Source organism: Micropterus dolomieu, linkage group LG10, assembly GCF_021292245.1.
Source record: "Micropterus dolomieu isolate WLL.071019.BEF.003 ecotype Adirondacks linkage group LG10, ASM2129224v1, whole genome shotgun sequence".
In the NCBI taxonomy this organism is placed as follows: Eukaryota; Metazoa; Chordata; class Actinopteri; order Centrarchiformes; family Centrarchidae; genus Micropterus; species Micropterus dolomieu.
Genome location: NC_060159.1, coordinates 7,658,017 through 7,681,770, shown reverse-complemented (window position 1 = coordinate 7,681,770; position 23,754 = coordinate 7,658,017). Strand labels below are relative to the sequence as shown.

The window sequence follows — 23,754 nt, the reverse complement described above, 5'->3', positions numbered from 1 at the left end:
TTACAACGAGATATGCATAAGGTCAAGGTTATTAAGAGTCGCACTGGATTGTTTAATGAATATGTAGAACAGCCTCCCATTTCCTCTGTCGCAATCCCACATCCTGCAATTGTAACGAACAGTTTAAGGTCCCCTTTTGCTTTAAAAATATTCACTGGTTTGATGGAAGGCTAGTAATTGAAGGCTAGGGCAAGCAAACTGTTAAGCAAGTGCTAAAATGGTGCCTTCAGGCTTAGCTTTGGGGATTAATAAACAGACATGGAAAAAATGACAGTTACAATAATCTTACTATAAAAAGTAGGTCGGGGCAGAAAAAAAGGAAAAAATGGTGCAGGGACTTGCCTGATTCCAGTGCAGAGGGCATTTGTGTCTAGTGCCCAAGCTGAAAATTATGTTTGGATTTGAGTGGTGAAGCTGCTGGTAAAATAGAGCAGAGGATTACGCTTGGTCCACATGTCCTCCACAGCACATTGGCTTGTTCTGGGCGCTGTCGCATCAGGAGAAAGGGTCTTATCTACATGGTGGAAACTGAGCGTTCAACACACAACACAACGCACACACAGGATCTGCACGCTTATTGAGCGCAAGCATTTTCACGCATGCCTGCTCATTCAGGCACATACATTCAGGGGTCTTAAGTCACCCAGTTCTCGAGAGCTGGAGCTGTGCTGCTGTCCATCAGCTGGCCACTTCCTCCCATCCCCCCACTTCCATGGTTCGTCCTTCTCTTTCCTCTCCCAATGTCATCCTTGTGTGGGAGTAGAAGTAGCAGCCATTTTGGACTCCCTAAAAGAAGGAAAGGAACAAAAAAAATCTCACCTCCCCTTCACAAGCTCCTTCTATAATATTTGTCTCCATGCGCCTCCTCTCAAATGATATTTATGCCCTCTGCTGAGTTTGTTAAATTATAGTATAAAAAAATCCCCAGTTATATCCAGTGGTGGGAATCAGACTAGGCCTCTGTGCAGCCTGAGCAGAGATCATAAGGCATAGTAGTGAGTCAAATTAATATCAGATATTGTGTATTAACGCCAACACTTAAAATGTCTAATGTAGTCTGTCTTGATCAAGATTTGTTTAATTTCTTCTTGTCAGTCCTTGATGCTCTCATGGGGCTCTGATTACAGAAACCTCTCAAAATTCATTTTAGGCTACAAGCACCAGGACTGAAACTAAAGAGGTAGGACGCTGGATAAAAGCTCAACATGTAACCACAGATACAACTGAGACTGAATTCACTGAGTGATCTTTTACATGCCCTAAATCAGACTGGCATGTTTAATACCCACAAGGTGTCATCCACGGGTGAGATCCTGGTGAGGATGTTTGCCGCAAGGAATGGAGCTGAATGCCTGGCTTATTAATATTATTGTAATTATTTTTGCCATGCCATACTGTGAATACAGGAATCCCACAGTGAGCATTCCCCTGAAAAACCACAAGGGTTGTGTTGAATTTGGGTCAGTGTGCAGAAAACGGTGGGTGGGTTATAGGGGCAAAAGGGGAGGTGGTGGAGAAAGATATGGGTCTGACAAAGAGCCTCGCAAAATCCACAAACCTCACAACACCATAAATCCTCACGGATTTATGCCTCTTCTTATGTGTGTGAGGCACTCTGTGTGATACGAGATGTGGAATATTATGTTACTGTAACGATATTCAAATTGTTAAAGAGTTGTTTGCTAAAGGTGTAATGTCAATCTGATTCCACTCAGAAGAGGGGACAGATGCAATTGTATGTGTTTCTCTCCACAGGGATTTATACTGAAGTAGTTATTTTGATTAGGCATGTCAAGGGGCAGCTCTTTGCTCCTTACATGGAAACACAGTGCTTAGAAGTGTGCTATGTTTTGCATGTTAGAACCACATGCAAAAGCAGCTGTAGTGTGTTGCTAATGCAGGACTTCTCTTTGCTTTCTCTTCTTTCCTGTGACATTTCCACAGCAGTCCAGAGAAAACCAGGTGAGTCTCAAGGGCTAGTCACAGTTTCAGTTAAAATGTGCCAAAAGTTCTTCATTTCATATAAAGTAATGTAATCTATTAAAAATGTTTATGCATTTACTTTTAAAAGGCAAACAAACATACCTGTATATCATTTATAGTTGACATTTATTAAGTAAACAACCTGCAGAGCTACTTTATAGTCACATACTGTGTCGCTTGCTGTATTAGCCATTTGTCTGTTTCAACAGAAAGCTTTCAAATGCACTTGGGAAAGCTTTGCATTTAGTGTGATGATTTGCCATGGTTTGCCATCATGCAAAGCATGCATAATGACAATACAGCTGTAGTATTGGTGTGCTGTTGTTCTCAAATTTCTCTGTCCCTCTCTGTTTGAATGTTTCTCTTCAAGGCCTCGCACACCTGAAGGCAGAGCAAGGTACTCTGTTCTTTAACTTTCTAGAGCTCTGTTATGTTTTTTGTTCACTCACCGCCTGGCTTGGATTTGGGCGCAATTTTATGCTGTGTGCCTTCACTACCTGTCCATGTGCATTTGTGTGTTGCAATGCTCCCATTGTTGCTGAAGAGAAGTGGGAGGGTTTTTGTGTGTGTGTGTGTGTGTGTGTGTGTTAGTGGGGAAGGGTGCATGGCGGCATGGCATGTTCCTCATCACACCTTCTTTGCGCTCTCTCTCTCTCTCTCTCTCTCTCTGCTTCTGTGTCTCCCCACCCTTGTTTCACCCAGGTTTCTGTGTATTACATAATTGTGTACTGTTCTCAGTTCCACAGCTAACATGCAGTGACACACTCCACTGTTCCTGCTCGACCTCTGCAGCGATGGGGTGGCGGGTGAGGGTGTGAGGGAGGGGAGGGGGGTTGAAAACCAGGGAAGCAGAAGGGTGGATAAGAACATCATTGGAATTATGGGAGACAGCTTAGAGGAGGAAGAAGAAGAGGGGTATAGGAGATAGAGAGGGGAAAAGAGGAAAATAAGGAACAAGAAGTGTCATGGTTAGGTACATAGGTAGAAGAAACAGACTACTATCCCTTGTAGGTGTGTTCTTATTGGACAAATCAGCAGTGTACAATTTACACTTTACATGTACATCCACCACATAGGAAGTGGTGTGGGAAGGATGAAGTAATGGTGTGAAGTTTGAGGTGGTGGATGGGTGTGTTGCTAGTCAGACTTTTCACGCAAGATTAGCGTCTCATCACTGTCAATGTAACATTTAATGTTGGCCTCTTATTTTAAACCATAGCCATTGTATTCATCTAAATGTAACCAAGCGTTTTAGTTGCCTAACCTTAGCTCTACCTTCATCTTTAGGTTATTCACCTAAACCACAATCTTCCCCTCACCTAAACCATACCGTAGTCACCATATGCAGAAATAGAAAGAAAGTTTTAAGTTCGTTCTTGATCTTGAAATAAGTAGTTGACCAAGGCTTTCAGTCATGGAGTTTGCTTAACTGTCATGGACTTGTAGTTCATTTATTTATTGCCCAGTATCACAAATCACAAAGTAGTTCAAATTTCCATTTCTTCCTTAGCACTTTTAGGACTTCTTTTCTACTTTGGCATAAAAATTAAGATTTAATTACTCACCTTGGAAACTGCAGTTGACAAGACAATCCTAACTCCAGGTTCATTTAGTAGTTGATCTGTAGCTTTCAGTCACATGAGTCTAAAAACTGCATTGTCTGCATAGGAAGATGAACGTCAAACATCCCAGAATTCATTTTATCATTTTGCAGAATCGTCCAGTATCAAAAGTCTTTTTTTGGCAATAGGGTTTGGTGGAAAATTTGAAGAGCGAGCAATGCGGAGGCGGCCTGTGTTAGGGCTCAGTCACACCCGCATTTATAACCGTGACATTTTGTAGAGAGATCATTTCATTTCAATAGTATCCCCTCAAGATCTCTGGATTTGCATGCGAACGTGAAGTAAATCCCTGCGGTGCTTTCAGATAGAGTTCAACTTTGAACTTGACTAATTGTAAACCGTCTTGACAGTGCTGACCTTTGAGGTAATGGAGATAACCGGAGAGTCCAAATGTGAGAAAGCTATTATATTACCCTTTCCTCATGGCCTTTTTTTTCCTCCTCTAAATAACAAGCAAGGTCAATAGAGCTTTCCTCTTTGTTTCCATTTTGCAACAAAGAAAACTAGCCACACGACCAATGGTGGCCACTGTGTGGCCCTCAAGAAGTCACCAAGCTACAACTTATTTAAGAGGATGTGCAAATTAATTTTGCTCTGCCCTCTTTCTGCTGTGAAAAAAGAAAATTATGAAGTGTCAGTTGCTGTGTGCTGCCTCCATGCGCTTCTCCCATTTCTCCACCATTTGCATGATTGTCAACATTTTGCATGAAAGTGTCAGTTGGCAGTGTACAGGCTTACTGTAGACTAACAATAGCTTATCCCCACCTTTTGCTGTCTTTCTCTGGTGCTCTGCGCGGGATGACACTCTTCCCTCTTTTATCTCTACGGATCCTTTCTCCTCGCCAAAAACTGTAGGTAGAAACAAAGGTACAGCAATTCCTTTTTCTCTACTGTACTGCTCTTATCTGCGCTGCAAGAGCTGTGTGTGCTTGCGCTTGTGTGTGTGTGTGTTTTGAATATTGCGCTTGTGCTGCCGCTGGTTAATCATTCATTATGTGTGTTCATGTGTGCATATGCTCGACTGTGTGTTTGAGAGAGAAAGGCAAAATCAGGGGACTCGACGCTTTCCAGCTAACGAGCGCCCACATCCACTGTTGCATGAAGGATGAGTGATTGAGCGGAGAGATGGAAAGAAATACGGTGTCAGTGCTGGAGACTAAGTGATTTTCACTCATCATTTAATATAAAATGATGAGACTAAGCTCTAACATGGATTATTCGGTGCTCTTGCAAACAGTAAAAATTAATAATAGACTCTGAGGCGTACATGTATACAAGCATTTGTGTGTGTAAGTGTGTAATTGGATGTGACAGTTCAGTGTCTGTTGATAAGGAGCTGATTGGTGAATTTGACCTGACATTTGGCTCCATGTGAATGAGGTCATAGCAGTGGCTTCTGTATATTCCAAACGTGCAGAGAATATCCTCATTATTTATTTATCAAAGCCATGTGATACATTGTGTTGTTGTGTGCGGCCATGCATGTTGTGTGTGTTTGTCTGTCTGTGAGAACGTGTGCATGTGAGCGGCTCCATGTGTGCCTAGATGGTGGAAAACAATGAATTATGATCAACTGTTTTGATTGATATCCGTTTTTTTGACTGAAACGGGCCTACAGTGAGACTTGCTACAATGGTGTGCGTGAGTTGCCTTTTTTCACTATTATCCAACGACCTGGATGACTGAGAACCTTCACAGACTTTGTTCAATATTCTAAACTAGTGGCCATTCGCTAATCCCACCCCCCTCCGTTACATTTGCTACGCCTGTCAAGCTTACCATCCTTGCACAGCGCATACTGTAATGCTGTTTACAATGACAGCAGGACGGCTTTACCAGTCATTTTTTAAATAATAGGTCCTTGATTTCATACTGAGGTAGACAAAAGCAGGTATCTCTTTTTTTAGCCTGCGATTTTACTGGCTGAAATGACAACTGTCCCTGGTGATATTTGATCAGCGATAGCTAGCTAATTAAGTTGAAAAGGTTGAAAAGCTGTCTCTGGTTAAGTTTTTAATGTCCTTTTTAATACAAGGGTCTTGGAACAGGGGTCTTAAATAAAAATAAAATATGCAATTGATGGCTACAAACAAGATAGATATCATGCCAAAAACTCAGCGTCCTCATCACCCTGTAGAAGACATTGAAATAAAGAAACAGCATTGCTATTTTATGATAGTTTACAGATAGTCCTAATATTATGGTATTATAAGCATGTAAGCTTTTCAAACATAACCCTGTTTGGCTGCTTTGCTGGGGTTGCAGGAGGGTAAACTTCTCCAAATCCAATAAAGAGCCAGACAGAGCTGCTAATGTTACCTAAACTGTGACACCATCCAGCATCGGCTTCTACACAATGGGAAAATACTGCACAGTGGATGCGCTAATTGTGTAGTAGTTGGACAGAAGTTGCACTATTTTTTTCAGTAACCCTCAATCTTTCAATCTAATGTAGTGTGATGTGTTCTTTGGCCTTGGAAATAACACTGGGTTAATACTGTAGGTAGTAAAAAGCTAGTTAGCCAGACATGCTGACATTTGCGGCTTATGTTAGAGCAGACAAACACACTATTAAATCTATTTCTAACAGCTTTCTTTTGTGTTTTTTTAAAGCTAAAAATATGACACCACCCTCCAAACTCTTTGGACTCTTTGTGTATAGGTGTTACTACATCTTCACACCCACCGCTTCTTCATGTGAAGCAATCCAAAGCTTGACAGGCCTGCTTAATTACCATTGCTAAGTTATGATTGGACAGTCCCTGTTCTGGGGGAGGGCTTAGCAAAAGCTCAGTTGTGACGTTCTATCTTGATTGATATCAAGTCAAGGATATTTATGCGTTTTGTAATTTTTGACTGCAATGCAATGCGTGTGATTTGACTCTGTATCAGACCCTGCAGTGCACTTCTCCCTGCGGATGGAGTAAAACCAAAAACAGAATTCCCAAACACTTGTATCACATCAGCATATTAGGTAGCAGTGGGCCGATCAGTGTGTAGTGAGGTGTCCCACAGCGGTTCAGTTGTTAGCACTGTTGCATAACAGCTCAAGAAGGACCCAGTTTTGATGCACAGCTCTCACCCTTTCTGTGGGGGTTTCCTCTGGGTGTTCCAGTTTCCTCCAACTGTCCAAGGACATGCAAATCAGATGGATTGGGTACTGGGAACACCTATTGGGAATTACTTCTAGGTGTAAGTGGGAATGATTGTCTCTATATCTGTATTAACCCTGCAATAATACCTGGATAGGCTATTGAATATTTGAGCCGTGGAATGGATAACTATGTCAAGAAAAATGAATGAATAACAGTATCAAAATTATGGCTACCTAATCAAAAATCACTTAGCAATCAGAGATATAAAAGGAGATAATTCTGAAAACACACAGGCATGTAACCAAGGCAATATTCAGGTTACATAACTTATTAGATGACTTTATATTGAGAAATACTTGGATCATGGGGTGGTAAATGAGAATGTACAGCAGGTCCCTGTGCTATTAGATTCATGTCTCTGCAGTTGTGTGTATGTACTGTAAAAGGCACAGTGGTCAAAGGGCACAATAAGTAGGATGCTGGGGCCTAGAGACCCGAGAGTGTGGGGGAGGGGTTGATGAAGAAACAGTGAGAGAGAGACAGAGGGGAAAAGTGCTGCAGATGAAGGGGCCAGGGGAGCCTGTCTGTGTTGCAAAGCACCATATTTCTAAGAAAAAAATATGTTGCATCTTGTCACTCCTGTGCTCACATCTGAGGCTAATGCTGCATGTACCCCAAGCCATCTATTGAAAAAGTTTCAGTCCCTTGCAATCAGTGAGGCCCCGATTGTTCTTGGCTTAGAGATGCAACTTCTTTTGATGCATGGCTTTGACGACATAGCAAACTTTTTATAAGCCATGGCAGTGGACCAGGGACTGTGCTCCAGTTAGCAACATTGCTCCAGTTAGGAACATGCTGCACTTCAACCTGCAGATATGTTCAGTGAGTAGACTCCACCAAGGACATGCACTATCTCTATTATCAGGTATTAGTGATTAAAAGATCCTGTTTTTAAATATATCCAACTAATAAAGACGTTTTCATCTGTTTGCTAATTCTAATTAACTTATTCATTGGACCTATTCTGTGATAGGACAGTCAGTCTTTATGTTAAATAAATAGTGAGCCCAATTACCAACCAAAGACCCCAGCTTGTATTCTGAATGTGATCATAACAAGACGTGTCCAGATAATGACATCTATCACAAGGGCTTGTGTTTGCACTAGTTATGTGTATGTTTCATTATGTTGGATAAATAGTACTAAGTATGAAAGCAGAAAACAACATCAGTGTTGAATTTTTAACTAACTATACAATGACAAAACATTTCCGGTGTTCTGTTGTTGGTACTTGTTGGTGTGGTAATTGGCTAATTCAAAACGATAATTTAAAACATTTACTAAGCTTTCTACTTCAAGTACAACTTCTCTAAATCTCAAACTTAATCCACTGCGAGGGCCTGCTGCTCGCAAAGCACTGATCAAATCCCATTCCTTTTGCATATTTTCTGCTAATGTAGAAAAAAAGTGAAACTGACTACGGTGCCGTGTTCATGGACGCCCTAATTGCGCTTACTGACATGTGACATCATTATTTTCTCCCGAATGTCTAATCAGTGGTGAGCTTTCAGTAGACACCTGGATGGTGTTCATCGGGGTTTGACAGTTTAGCCCAAGGTCAGAGATGAGACTCCCAGCTACAGCCTGCCGGCCTTGCTGCCAGCATTACTTAATTGCTTTCCTCGGAATACAAAAACATCTATTGTGTGTGTGACAGTAGCTCAGTGTTGGGTGTGAGAATTTTACTTGAATTCACACACCCAATGAGGAGAGACAAAAATGTCGGTCACACCTTGCAATAATGCAATCCAGAGGTCAGTGACATGGTTTCATCAAAATTTAATTTACATATAATATACACGATTATATTTTGGATGCTGTATGGGTTGTTTCCTATAATTGTACTCATTTCATAAAACTGTTTGGACTCCAGGGTTGGACAGAGATAGAGCACTGCTGTAGTTGCTTTGGACATAGTTGGCAAGGGGGGGCGAGTCCACTTTAGAGAGCAGTAAGAGAGGGAGGGAGGGTGTGAGGAGTTCTGCCTGAGTCTAATTCCCCTGCATGAAGGCTTAGGACTGAGTAGTTATTCTCCACTTCTGGAGTCACTCTCCCTAATTATCCCCTCAAAGTCCTGCTGCAGACAAGATTTTTGCTTTCAGCCTCTGTCGCACTCTCTCTGTTTCTGTCTCTCTCCCTGCCTCTCTCTGTGTATATATATTCTATCTCTGCCTGTCACCCCTCCTCTGACTCTGACTCCATCTCTCTCTGTCTCCCTCCCTGCCTTTGTCCCACCCTATTCATCTCTGTCTGCCTCAGTATTCCAGTTAGCCATTCTCACTTTCTCTCTCCTCTTCCTCCTCCTCCTCCTCCTCCTTACTCTTTCTTGTGTTTCTCCAGTTCAAAGTACTGTGGACATCATGAGACTTACATCACAGTCAGGCTCAAGATGGGAGTGCTGTGCTGGTGCTTACTCCCTGTACACAGATGCTGCCAGGCTTCAGTGGGATTTATGTACAGCTCCTTCCATTCTCCTCAGAGCTTTTTGGTTAGTTCTCTGTACTTTGCTAAAACGCAATTGAGATATATCTGGTTTAGTACTACTCTAGTAACAGTTTTACTAGCAGTTTCTAGTGAATCTTTTCCAGTGTTACATGGTGGTTTCAGGCAGTACTCTGCAAGTATACTTTCCCCTCAACAATAGTGATTGGTCATACATTATTTATCCCAATGGATAAACAGAAACATTATGTTTTGTCGCAAGAAATATACTGTATAGTGTATTTTGTTTGTTCTGTTGCAAACTATATGTGTCCAATGTGTGTCACAGCGTCACATAGCGCTGTATTATTTGATATGCTGATGCGGGGAGCAAATGTGATTAAACTGATGCTTTTCTGGAGAGTTGATGTGTGTCGAAGCTTGGAAATTGGCCAGTGGCATATAATGATGCATTGACGTGTGACAGGGCTGAAGACTGCATTGAGTAAAAAAAAAACTATCTCTGGTTCTGCTGCACTGATTTTTATAGTTTTTATTAAACTGTCCATCGTGAGTCCTACAATGTTATGTAATGTACAAAGCCAAATGCATGACTATACAAAACCTTTTTGTGTATATTGTTAAGCCCTAAAAACACATTGAATTAATTTCCTTCCTTATAAAACAGTAACAAACCTTGATTTGTTTATAGCCATGTTTGCTACCTTACAGCCGTCTTCTTTCTTACCTTTGCTGATGCATTATTAAGTGGCACGTTAGCGCACGTTAAACAAAACAACTTGTTAATCATTACTCTATCATGCTACTAGTGGCAAAATGCTCTCCAGGATATCTTTTAATGTATCATTAATATCTAGGTTTCACTTTTTACGTGAGAAAATTCAGTCGACTGATCCATGTTGGTCACTTTGTTGAGTCTATTTAGATGTCAACCAGCCCAAATTCATTGCAGTAGTAGAGGTATACTTAAAAAAATAAATCTGTTGAAACATTTGAGGTGTGGACAGTTGGAAAGAATTATTGCTGTACATGGCAACACTCGTGGGGCAACCCCCTTGAATGTTATAGCAACTCTGAGGCTAACGTGATATTTGTATTACTACCTACTTCAAGCATCTCCCCCTCTCTAAACATAGTCATTACCCTACTGACCCACGATGGCATATTGCAAAATGAGGCACTGGTCCTTTCTTGTCCTTTTGTAATGCATGAGATATAGACAAGCACTGTGCGTCATCAGGGGTTACGTTTGTTTGCATCCATGCAGAGTCATGGAGGCAGTGGAAACGGGTTTTCCTGTTATGCCTCAGACGTTGGATTCAGAGCGCCAGCTGGCATTTATTGGCCTTGGCGCACGTTGGTCGTGCTGTTGATAAACGGCTATTAATGGCCAGATGCTCACCCTGAAATTGAGTTTAACTTTGCCTCTCCTCATTACTCAGTCTGAAACTACACCGCAATCCTCGAGGTGGATTTCAATGTTGCTAAAAATTGAGGGCATTGGTCAAATTGATTTCAGCACTGACCGGCTGCTACTCAAGCAGTCAGAAAATATGAGCTGTAAATACAGACCTCCTTCCTCCTGCGGTTCATTGTTTCTGAAGGGATGCTGATTGGCAGGAGTAACATTTTTTCCATGGACTGCAACAGGGGCTGTCGGGACCTAAATTGTTAAGAATTGTGCCTGAAAAGTGCAGGTAACAAGCAATTCTGTGTGTGGTTCAAAGCCATTGTTAAGGAATTATGTAGATTTTGCATTGGCTTCATAACATTTGTTACTAGGTTTAGTCTTTTCTAATTTCCTTTACATATTTTCCCCGATTTCTATGCTTCTATCTATGTTCGGTCTCTTTGCTGTGTCATTTCCTTTAGTTCTGCTTTTACACACTCTTGTTCCATTCTGTTATTTGGCTTTTTGTTTTTCATTTAGTTTACATTATTCACTGTCATGTTGTGTTCTGCTCTTTCTTGTCCCCTTCCTCCGAGCCATTTCCCGCATCTCTGCTTTCCCAGACAACGGGCAGAGGTTCACAAAACATTGTCAGCTACAGTGCACAGTTCTTACCCAGACAAAAACTCATCAATGCCAAACTGGTGATTGGTTGTGTTTCCCTCCTTCATTTTCCTTTTCACTCCCGTTTGGCCTTGTGCTCTCTTTAGTCCTCTCCTTGCGTTCTCTCTCTCTCTCTCTCTCTCTCTCTGCTGCTGACCTCTGGGATCAACCGAGCAAAACTGATTCCCACTTTTTCACGGATCATGAGTGCGTCACTGGTTACGCAACACAGAGAGAGGGAGAGGGCGGGAGAGAGAAAAAGAGAGAGGTGAATATGTAATTCACATATTTGTCCATCTTTATTTGCATTACTGCTTATCACCAAAAAAAATATTGCTTTTGGTTAAGCCAATTCCTCAACAAAATATTTAATTTTTGCATTAAAGTTTTGGACTATTATTATCGGCTTTGCTGCTGTGCAAATGTAAAATGTGCGTTGTTCATACACAGTGACAAATACAAAATCTTTTAACACACATACATCTTCATATAGTGGCCCATTGAGCTGAAACATTGTTTTATGGCTCACTAGTCAGGAAACTTGCCATAAATGTGCAGAATACACTCTCATTTCAAGTAAAAAAATGATTTAAAAAATTTAGTAATTTTAGACATTACAGTAAAAGAACACGGTTCACATGCGGGAGTAGTAGTACACTGAGTGAACACATTAGGCTGAAAACTCAGGAATGCTGTGTATTGTTTGTGAAGTGCCTGAGACCTTATGAGTAGGATTTATGCAAAGAAGTAGGTTAAGATGTGGCTTGAAGGGCTGTATTGTGAGAGTCTAAGTATGAGCGCAGGAAGGCTTAGGAATATGTGGGAGCGTGTGTGTTTGTGTGATTGTGCAGAGGGGTGACATGTGTAGATGTGATGGCTGCAGCCATGCATGGATGTTCACACCAGGGAGAAAAGTAAACAAACATGGCAGCAGAATGGTAAGAAATGCAGCAAACACTGTTGGAGCAGACTGCCTGTCTCTCTTCTTCTTTTTCTGTTTCACCCTCTCTTTCTCTGTTTGCTGCATTTGCCAACAAGGTTATGTGGTTCTGATTGTCTGTTAGTTTATGCCCGATATGTCAGAAACTACTGAGTAGTATCTGTTCAACCATAAAGCATATTCCATTTTTGATTCTTTGATTTAGGTCACACTTTTTAAACAAATTTTAACCAAATTTCCCCCAATTACAAAAGGACCTTAAAAATCAAATTTTCCTATAACTGTTTGACAAATTCTTCCAGGTGTGGCTTATTTGACATTTGAATTCTTCACTTTGCATTGTGCAGCTGCAACCAAATTTAGAAGGTCCTTTCATATATCAACTCTGAGCAAACCCCCACACATGGTTTAGTCCACTCTGGCAGTAGGGCGGACAAAAATAGTTCCACTCCAAATGCAGTAATTGCACTGATGCTGATTCTGAAGACTCCAGGTGAACTTTGAAGCAATCATGTAATTAAAAAAAAAAAAAGTAAAATCAGACCAAAAGAGAAAAGAAAGAGCAAATCAGAACTTGCTAGTAGAGTGTCAGAATAGTTAGGTGTGAACGCTGAGTCAGCATTCACAACCTGTGTTCTTCTACATCTTTATTTATTATTGGTATGTAATGTGGCTAGCTAGCTGAAGTCTTCTGAGTAGTTGTTGGCTTGTTTAACACCTAAAAAACTGTGATGGAAATAATGTTCATTAATGCTGTAAAACCTTTTGAGAAAAGATGGCTGAAACATGGTGAGATTTCTAAAATGTGTTATAAAAGCTTCATTACTGGTTACCATAATAACTACTACAGATTCATGTGCTTCCTTGTTGATTCAGTTTTTTGTACAGGTCTTTTAATGTGACATTGGATGTATCAAAAGGAGGCCTAATCAGGCTGCTTATGTATAGGGCCCAGATTTATGTGCCAAGCCACCACATGTGTTTGTTTTTTTCTTCTACCTTTTTGCTCCCCTTTCTTTCCCATCCGTGACATAGCATCCTCCTTTTATACGTATGAACTCTTGCCAGACAGCTGTTTTTTGACTCCAAACGTATTTCTACATGTGTATGTGTGAACGCTTATGTGTGCTGAAGTGCAGTGCTCATGCAGCACGTCTACTACTCGAACATTATGACACCGATGACTACAAAAACGTGTTGTCTCGTTTCGAAAAAGTATTTCTTCTGTGTAAGTTGGTGAGATTTTGACCTGTGAACTATGATGAATGCAGCAAGGTCTAATTAAAAGCTTCAGAGCAAATGGAGAAAATGGCCATGACTTCTATTAACATTAGAATGACAAAGTAAGTGATATGAAATGTGAAAAAAGGTGAAAAGAAAGAGCCGTTCTTCAAACACCAACCAAGAGCAGACTTTTGTGAGGTAAGGGATGAAACCTTATAGGTCACAACATTTGAAAGGAATAAATATTCTAAGAGCCTTGATAGTTTTGCATAGCTTTTTGTCCTGGGAATAACTGAGAAGAAAAATATGAGGCTGGTGAGGACCTGGTGGACTTTTTGTGTGATCAGACCTGAATGACAGGATTCGTCTTAGTCATTTCATAATCGGATCTTTTTGGGCTCAGATTATTAATATTTCACATAATGTGAGCCATTTCTTTAACTAAACATCCCCCAGGTCATTTGCCAATGAGAAATGTTGAGAATGCTAAAATAGAAATATTCAGGCAATTAATATTCACTGTACAAGCATCCATACCCGCATGTTCGTACTTGCAGTATAAAGGCTTATAATGGGATGTATCAGTGAGGAAACTCGAGCGATTGTGCACAATAGAGAGAAATTATCTTCAGTTGAAATTTTTCGTGCCCTCAATTAACTGGGCAGTTGAGATGTCTAAGGCAGTCATGTGACTCGAAAGAGACCCAGCATATGCTTAGTTATTACCAAAATGAAAGAGAATGCCTAACCCTACCCCACACTCCTCCTCAGAATGAGACATGGTTGGAGCCACGTAGCAGGCAAATGCCCTTGCTCTGGTGGAGCCATTATGCAGATGATATGCTAATGAAGTCATCCGATTTGGTTCTGCTTAGGGTGCGCTGCACTGAGGGAAGATAATCAAGCACTGATCAGCTCCCAAAGCGGCACTCGCTGTGTGCTCACTTGTGCATGGTGTACATCTCCAGCCATGTGTGCGGTTCTGTGCTGGTTGGCTTTTCAAAAGAGAAAACATGTGTGGGTGCACATGAATGTTCATGTGGTGGTCTGTAATTATTTTTGCTTGTTTTTTTGAGCATAATACACAAAGTGGCTTCTTTGTGAGCTGTTTTCAGATCGAACTCTCTCCCTTACTTTGTTTGCTGATAACACAGATGCTGCAACAAGCCTGTGCATGGGAATGCTGCTGTCCAGTGCCGTAGCCAGGACTTTACAAATACTGGGGTCATGAGCCCAAGTCACCCTGTCCCGCGAGTTCACACCCTTAAATATTTAGGATTTTCCACATTTTATCTATTCAATGTATTTGTCCGGTTGTATTTTCTGTAAATGTTATTTCCCAAAACAAATAAAATCCTGTTTCAAAGCCTTTACCGAACTGCCAGGATGAAAACTCAGTTGGAGAGCTGATATAAATACTTTTTGCTTATGTCCTATTATTTAGTATTTTTTTGTTGGCCTTAGTGTAGTCAAATGTAAGTATTTCTTACATTCTAAGCATGCTGGAATCAGCCTGTAAAATTCCTACCATGTGTGGATTTTTAACTGTAGAATGTAAAAATCTGACCTCAGTGTCCTACCTCGCTGGTACTGTCACAACAAATTTACTAAGAGGACCTCTGCTACAAGACTCTAGAGATATTTAGTTATTTTTATAGCTCAGTTGTAGGAGATACTTTAAGTACTCGTGTCTCTTACGTTCTCAGCTTGCAGTCACTGACTTTCTTCTCCTGCTCATTCTCCTGTCACTCTTTCACTCTTACGATCAGTCACACTGGCTATCAGACCGTCATCAGTTCACTTTACATTTTTCTCCATCCACATCTCTCTACTTTCTACTTGTTCTTTCTCTTCATTCACTTTCTCTATAGTAGTTCTTCTCTCATGCTTAAATCATCTCTTTCTCCTTTTTTTCCATCTCTTTCTTGATCTCTTACACTCACTTCCATTTTGCCAGTTCAGTTGAAGTTCAGTGCTGTTCTGTGATACTCTCCTTCCCCGCCCTCCCGTCTGTCCCTCGGTCCCCTCTTCCACTGCACTACCTGTTCCCACTCCACTCTAGTCCTAGTCAGGACTGACCCTCCCTGAAGCCTTAAGTAAACAAAGCATCATTTCACTCTTTTATCTCTTTTCTTTTCTCCTTTTTAGAAAAAAAAAATTGTGTTGCTGAGCAGATAATGGATTCAACTTGCATGTTCTTGTAGGCATCGCAGCACACCCATTAACCTCTATTGCCTTAGCGCCTGACTGGGGGTCCTCTGAGAGATTCACAGAAGCATTTGATAGCGTTTGATCATCTTCTTCCTTTTCAGTGGTGTGCATGTGTGTGTGTGTGTGTGTTGCTTGGATTAACACATCCTATTGATCTCCACTGCCCTTGTACTTGCACAGCCTGACAGATCTGCAAGAGGCAATAATTAGTTGTGTAATTGGCTGATCATTTGCACGGAAATATGCTGAGCTAACACAGTTTGTTACCTAAGTGTGTTTAGACCATACCATAGATTTTGACAGGTGTGAGTCTGTGTGAGTATCACCTTATGTAAAAGCTGACACGCTGGGAATTCTTTGTCATAATGAACTTATGTCTGATTACACACTACTATTAAATTCATCAAAGTTGGATTAATTGGGATTGATTAAATTGCATCCATAATAATGTGTCTTTTGAAAGAGGATGCATGTTTCACATACAGTTGTCATGTTGTGTTTCTGTGTAATTTAATTTTTTTGAATGAGAGTGAGCTGTCTCTTCATTTTCTGAATTTGCTTGTGTGTTTTTCCTAAAGAATAAAAAGAAAAACAAATGTGCTTTTAGATGCATGGGAGTGCTGGTCTAAAATGAGCTGTGTTCAGGCACATTGTTGGCTCATTGCTATCTTGAAGCAGCAGAACCACTGACCAACAAAAACCTTGTCTTGTCAATGTCAGTGGCACATTATTCAGATTGCCTGCATAGGCGGGTACTAGTGATCCGTGAATCGAAGTTATATCTGTGGGCACCATGGATAATCCGCGAATTGGATGGGCTGAGTCATAAAAATTAACATTCTGATAAATTGTAGCTAGGTGAAATCTCCCAATCAAGAGAGACGCTGTGCGCATTTACACATGCATTAAGTAGCCGTCCTCATAAATCCTGAGCTCCATCAGAGCTGTCTAAAAATGTATTTCAGAAGCTAAAAGTTTATTTCTGTTTCCTCTGGAGAGTTCCTCTCTCTGTCCTGTCAAGTTTATATATATTTTATATATACAGTTTTTGGTTTGGCTGCTTAAATGTCCCACGATATTTGCTGTCACATTACTGCACGCATGGAAACTTTCAAATTTCTGACAGTGGCATGCCTAATGATTAAAGTAAATTGTTAAAGAAAACACTCCTACATCAATACAACACACAATAAATGTATCACCTGGAAGACAGAGATGTGACCCATGACTATCATAGTTTATAAGGAGCTGAGTATAGCCTATATTACGCAGATCCATCAGTCTGTTTGTCCCATAAACCACTAAATTGTAGAGTAACATTAGGCTTCATAGTTAAAGAAAGTTTTTATATCATGTTGACACTTCTGTCACTTCTCTCGTCCACATGAGCTCTCTCTGCTGCCAATCTGCATCAGAGATACTCACAAGTCTCTGAGCTAGAGTCCAAGTCAAGTCTCAAGTCTCTCGTGGTTATAATGAATGCTGTATCACCTGCTGCGTTCAAACCAGGCTGCTTAGAACACTGCACAGCTATAAAGGATTCCGTAACTGTAAACTGTTTTTCGCTTACACAGCACAACCATGTAATGTTCAGTGCAGTTAGTGACAGCTTATTAACTAGCCTACTGTAAGTCAACACACCCCCAGACTCTCAAATCCAGTGTTAGGTTAACTAAACAAAACTGTAACATTACATGATCAACAATGAACCTGTAACCTGTTTTTCACAGAGCACAACCATGTAGCCTTATGTACAATGTGTCTATAACTAATCACAGCTTATAAACTACTTTAAGTCAACACACCCCAGTGTAACGTTAACTAAATAAAATTGTAACATTACCAACAATAAACCAGTTACCTGTTTGCAGCCAACGTTAATAATTAACGTGACGGCAGCCCGCGGGATGTAAATTATTACGTTAATCGACTGCCAGACGTTTGGCAAGTAAAAAAACGCTCATTCATCTTTTCATAACAAACGACAGTCGGAGTTAACTTAGGTCGTAGCTAAAGCAAGAAGCAAGCTAACGTTAGATGGCCAATGAGCTAAACATGTTTACTAACCTCAGGTTGCGTTCAGTGCTTCTTTGTTTGGGCCTTGTTGTATGAAGTTTTAATGCCAAAGTTTATGATGAATGGCACGGCAGCTGCTGGTGTTTGTTTCTCACGTGTAGCCGCGTGTAGCAGATACTACGTGTTATGTAGGCAGTTAACGGTTACAGGTAACGGAGGGAGGGGAATAACAGCAAGCTCATCAGAAGTTTCCTAAAAATAAACATTACTCACGAGTCCTGCACTTCGAGTCCAAGTCAAGTCTGAGGTCTTTTGAGGATGAGTCTCAAGTCGAGTCTGAAGTCACTGTGTGTGTGACTTAACTCGTAAACTCGAGTCCCCATCTCTGGTCTGCATCACACTTTTTTAAACCAATTGAAGGTTTTTATAATGCTCCATTCAGCCCCTATTTAAAAAGGCACAGGCAGTGTCCAACATAACATTTTCCCCTGACCTTCCAGGCCAGTAGGTCAGGATTTTACTGGCCCCTTGTATATTTTTACGGGCCCTGAAAAAAAGTATACCCTATACATTATAATAATTCATTCAAACAAGAAATAAGGTTTTAATATAAGTTTTTGATTTTATTTTCCCATGAAGGTGCTATTTGCGTCACATATTTAAAAACACAAAGATAGGGAGGGACTTGCAGATTGATTGGTGTTTACAGTAGCCAATAGCGCTGAATGTGCGTTACGCCCCCCACACCATGCAGCCTCTGTGAGTGAGTGACCACCACGGCCAGACCGGGTCGAACACAGCCTCCAAGACTGACAGAGGCCAGTTTGACAATAGGGAATACAGTGCCGTGGTAGTTTTCTTACTGGGTTTAGCTCTTGGCACCCTGCGGCTGAGTCAGCTAGGACTAGCTGCATGGCTAACCGAGCTAACTAGCTACAGATACAGACAGACACAGTTTGTGATGTAGCAAAAAGTAATCTGTCCACAAATAAACTCTGAAATCACCACGGTACTGTATTCCTTGTTGGACTTTGAGGCTGTGTTCGGTCCTGTTCATGCCGCGTTCACTGGGAGGCTGCTGAGCGTGGTTTCATTGCTTGCTTGCCCGGCTCCGGTTCTGGTGCCCAGTCATGCGCCGCTCCCTGACATTATCCTGGCCTGAAAACCTCCAGTTCTTGAGTAGAGGTGTAAACACTAGCACACTCCCCAGGTGCTCCGACCTCCCAGTCCAGGCTGAGTCAGCTATGACCAGTGTTGAAACAGAGCTGATAAGATAACGGCAGCTAGTTAGACGCGGATAGTGGTTACTTTAGTAACAAGTAACACTATCTGTTCATTAGCAAACTCTGTTAATCACATATATAATTGAGGCAGAGCAGCCTGGGAACATGGTGAACTCTAAGATGCACAATGGTTACAGTGTTGCCTTCGTAGTCAGTGTAGGATGCAGGCAGCGAGGTAGCTGAATCGCAATGTTGACAGAGCAACTGTCCACTGGCCCGAGTGCCCAATCGACTTGCCTGACATACATTTTTACTGGCCCCGGGCCATCGGGCCATTGCTTATGTCGAACCCTGGGACAGGTGCACCTGGCTTTTATAGGGAATGGGAAATGACACTATGATGAATTAAGAGACTAAATACAACCCCCTTTGCGCCTTACTTTGCGCCCAGATTATGCACCTAGCAAAAGTGGGACACTTTACCCTCTGAATGGTTCTATGCCCCTACATGTGACGATGACTATGTAGAAGTTAAGTTTTACAAGTGGGTGTGTAAACCAGAGCCTCTGAAGGCTCATTCTTGGGAGTAATCAATATCTCTTTAAAGCATGACACAGTCACTATGCACCTAGGCATCAAGTGGAGCAGTGGATAGGGATGATGGGTGGCCGCGGGCATGTACTTTGTGTGTGTACAGCAGAGATGAAAGGCTAAAAGTAGGTGATGGACTCGTGAAGAGAATACTTTCCCGCTCACAGTACCTAACACACCCACTGGGTGAGAGATTGGAGAGCAGCTCTGACCTTCTGCTCACCCGTGCTGATAAAAATGCTCATGCCAGTCAATGACGCGTCCATGTGCGCAGACCTGTTAACTTGTCAAAGTATGATCATCTGTGTCCTTGAACATGTTTGGCAGGGAGATGTGTGTTTCTGCTTATGTGTGTGTGACTGAGTGAGCGCCTTACTGAATTATAGAGTATGTTTGCTTTTTAACAGATCAGCAGAAGAGGTGATGCCACAGTCAATGTCACAGCCTTCATGCATAATTGCTCCACTTTGTCATTGCCAAGGGCTGGGCAGAGCCACATCTGATTGCTTCCCCCCCTTCCCCCTTTTCTCCTTCCCTCTCTGTCTTTGCCTCTCTCCCCTTCAGACTTTATTCTCATTAGACTCATTAACTTATCCTGCAGAGACAGATAGAGCGAGACAGACAAAGAGTGAGCATATTGAATATACTATCGGCAAATGGACCGGTCTCAAAAAGATTTGTGTTAAAGGTTTTTACCTCACAATGTAGTTGATGAGCCAGAGATAGAGATATATCACACTGTGAACCAAGAGTAGCTACTTCAAGCTAAATTAATGCTTCCTTAAAGGGTAATGTATGACACCATGTCTGCACAACAGACCTGACGTGTGTGACATTATGTGTGTGTCTGAGAGAGCGAGTGTACGTGTGCTGCATGTTTATTTGCATGCACGTACCTGTTGGCATGTGTGTGTGTGTAAGAGTGGCATGGTGGTGGTGGTAAGACAACACTGAGTAGTAGAAAGCTTACCCTATCTGTGGTGCTGAGAGGTCACTCTGTGAGCCGCTGACTCACTGTCCTACGCTGGTTAAAAATTAATTGGAAAATACAGTTTAGAGAGCACTGCAACTTTCTGGGCTGACAGTTTTGTGCTTCTAGAGGCTATATTTATCCCCTCTCATGAAAGATACTCTATCTCTTTGTAGATTTCTGGTGATGCTGCTGATATGTTTGTGTTTTCTATGTAAAATAATAGGACATCTCAAGCTCAAGCGACAGGTACAAATAGATTTTTTTTACTTTTAAGTGATAAATTGCATTTACAGCGTCAGAAGTAAGCCTTTTCCTCCATGCACTCATTTTAACTGCCCTGTATGTTTTGATGATGTCTGGGTCTATATGAGTCTTGGGTATGTGTGTGTGCGTGGGCTTACACATGTGTATTTGTGTGTTGGTATGACCCGGTGCTGAAGGGCCTGCAGTGATTGAAGCTGCAGTGTCTCATGGTTAAATGATGGGCCCCTTTCGGGCACTCAGAGGGCTTTGAAACACTAAATAATTGTTATATAATAGTTTTCCTGGCAGAATGGGGCCAGCGTGAACTCTAGTGTAGCGCAGGACACTAGCTTGCTCAACTTGGGTGAGACGCTCACTAAACTATAGGTATACCTGTTAATGCCGGCATTTTTTTAATTGTCTCAATTTTGGCATAATGGTCTTTGATGAGTCAAATTAACATTTGAAATCTACTATTTTTTTTAATCTGCAGTCCACAACTTTCCCTCAACTAGAAGTAATTCCTCAAGGTCAGATTACGAAAGTCAAATTGAAAATTAGAATCAAGATGATTATATGAGCTGCGATGGACTGGCGACCTGTCTAGGGTGTACCCCGCCTTTCGCCCGATGTAAGCTGGAATTGGCTCCAGCCCCCCGCAACCCTGTATGCAGGATAAGCGGTTGACGATGGATGGATGGATGATTATATGAGTCTCATAAATATGTCACTGCACGTAAAGGTCCGATGCTCAATCAGCTACTGATATTTTGATACTCGGCCATAGATAGCACAACAAGTAGCTGCAAGTGACTTGAAGACTTTCTGCCCTTGGGTTTTGCCTTTCAGGCAACAAAGTGGTGGCCATATGCGACAGAAAAACAAAAAAACCTACTTAAACATCAATCACAATTTTCTTTGTAGTAAAGAGCCTTAAACTAGTAAAAATTTTGAGATTTGTATTGACATACCTAGCATTTATTGAAATTTTTGTGTTAAAAATTGTGGCGATTCTGTTATTGACTAAAGCTGCTTCACGCTGCACAGTGCATAACGAGCCGGGCAGGAAGTCAGACACAGAAAACGGCATAGAGAATCCAGTCAATTTTCAAAATAAAAGACCCTGTGCACGCTCCCGATCGTATATCAACAATAAACACAATTAAAACAGACAAAAAATAAACATTTTTAACTACCCAGCATACTTAGCTATGGTAGAAGCGCAAAAATCAAGGACAAATTACCAAATCAACAATACTTGAGCAAGTCAACAAAATTAGACTAAAATTATATTAAACGCTACTTCTACTGAAACGCTTCCTGTGGGGATTGAAACCTTACGGAGACAAACGTGACGTTATAGAGCCATGCCCGGCGGAATCCAGGCGTTATTCTCAGCCTTACGTTTGATGTGAAAATGTGTATGATGTGTGGCGTGTAGTGATAAATGTGTGTGTGGGTGTGGGTGTGCAGCGTTAATGAGTGCCAAGAAAATCATTCAGGCTCACATGTTGGTGGAGGGATGTAAATTCACGCACACACACGCACACACACACATACACCGAGGTCTGCTCAATCACTCAGTGTTTGTCCCTGAAAAGTCTCATTACAGCGGTCTCCTCTATCTTTCACTCTGATAAACACACATACCCAGGCCTCTCAGCAGATAAATAACCCATATTTGTGTGTTGGTATACATACATGTTCATATCTGTGTGTGTTTGTGTGCAGCCACAGAGGAACTGGCTGGTTGCTGCCAAGGTTTGGCCAGCCTCAGGCACAGGAAAAGCTTTATATATATTGGCCTACATGCCACTTACTCTTCTGGGAGACTGTCAAGAGCTAATTTTTGAGACTGATAGTTGATAGTTATGGGGGAAAGATGAGTCTGTGGCTGGGGAATGCAATGTATGACTTCTTTTTTTAATGTAATCATCTTTATTGTTTTTTCTTTCCATATGCCACCTCTCCTCCCACATCTATGCATTACTTCTTCACTGTAATGGATCCCTTGCCTTTCATTTAGACTTAGTGAATAGTCTTATCCTGCATTGGGCAAAACGCTCTGCCACATATTCTTTCTCAAAGGTTAAGCAAAGTTGCAACAAAAATCTGTATTTTCCACTTAAACCATCTGTGTTTTTCAATTCTAAAGGTACCAGTAGTACAATAAATTTGACACACTGGTAAATGAAAGTAATTACAATGTGCTTAAAAATAACTGAGACTACCAGAAGAGTTTTAGAATTATTCTATTACTCCTGACCCTAAAGAGAAGTTTTATTCATCTAATTTAATTGTATTTGTTATAATATGGCACTTGAGACTCTGCCAGAGGTTTGCACTGTATTTACTATTAATTTGTGGGAAACAAAACCTTTTGATGAAGCAGAATATTCATTGTGGACAACAATATTTCACATTGTGTACATTAATATGGCAAAAACCCTCTGTATATTCACAAAGCAAAGCGTTATATACGGACAGAAGTTTCTTAGTAGAATTATGCGAAGAGGACGTCTGCCTGTTGCTTCGAGTCACCTTCAAATCTTTGACAGCACGGTGCGCCAGTGGGGAGTGACCTCAGTTACCTCAGGCACAGACAAATCTCGATGTGACTACTTTCTCTATCATGTGTTGTGTGGTCTCTTCTCTAAAGGGCTCCAGTGCCTTGAAAAAAGTTTCCTTCTTGACTTTCAGGGCTTTTGTGCTGATGGGACCTCTGTCAAGATCTCCCTTTGAAGCATTCTTTCAGGATGTCAGAGGTCTTCCCAAATTGCTGCAGCCTTTTACGCCAGTGGAAGGCTTCAGTTTGATCCATATAGCATCGCAGAGCACAATTGGGCAAAAAGCCAAAGATTCTTGCTAAAGTTGGACATTTATCTGCAGCAATTACTATATTAACATTTGGTTCCACCTTTCTCTTCTGTTAGCGCTATCTAGTAAAGTGAAATGGTTGAATGTCCTCACATTTAATTTACTGGAAGGGAGGCACTTTTTGGGGTCTCAAAACTTGAGTATTATATATATATATATATATATATATATATATATATATATATATATATATATATATAT

At 41.2% G+C, this 23,754-nt stretch overlaps 1 protein-coding gene across 4 annotated transcripts in view; it reads left to right on the top strand.

Moving 5' to 3' along the window:
• The window catches only part of nrxn3b (neurexin 3b), a 297,359-nt gene that overhangs the window by 6,734 nt on the left and 266,871 nt on the right, over nt 1-23,754 (top strand). For 3 of the 4 annotated variants that reach the window (XM_046060482.1, XM_046060479.1, XM_046060483.1), the window contains exons 3-4: nt 1,945-1,962; nt 2,354-2,380. The exons of the other annotated variant lie outside the window; for it this stretch is intronic. In XM_046060482.1, the coding sequence (XP_045916438.1) occupies nt 1,945-1,962; nt 2,354-2,380 (45 nt within the window). The remainder of the gene's footprint in view (nt 1-1,944; nt 1,963-2,353; nt 2,381-23,754) is intronic. 4 annotated transcript variants of the gene reach the window in all.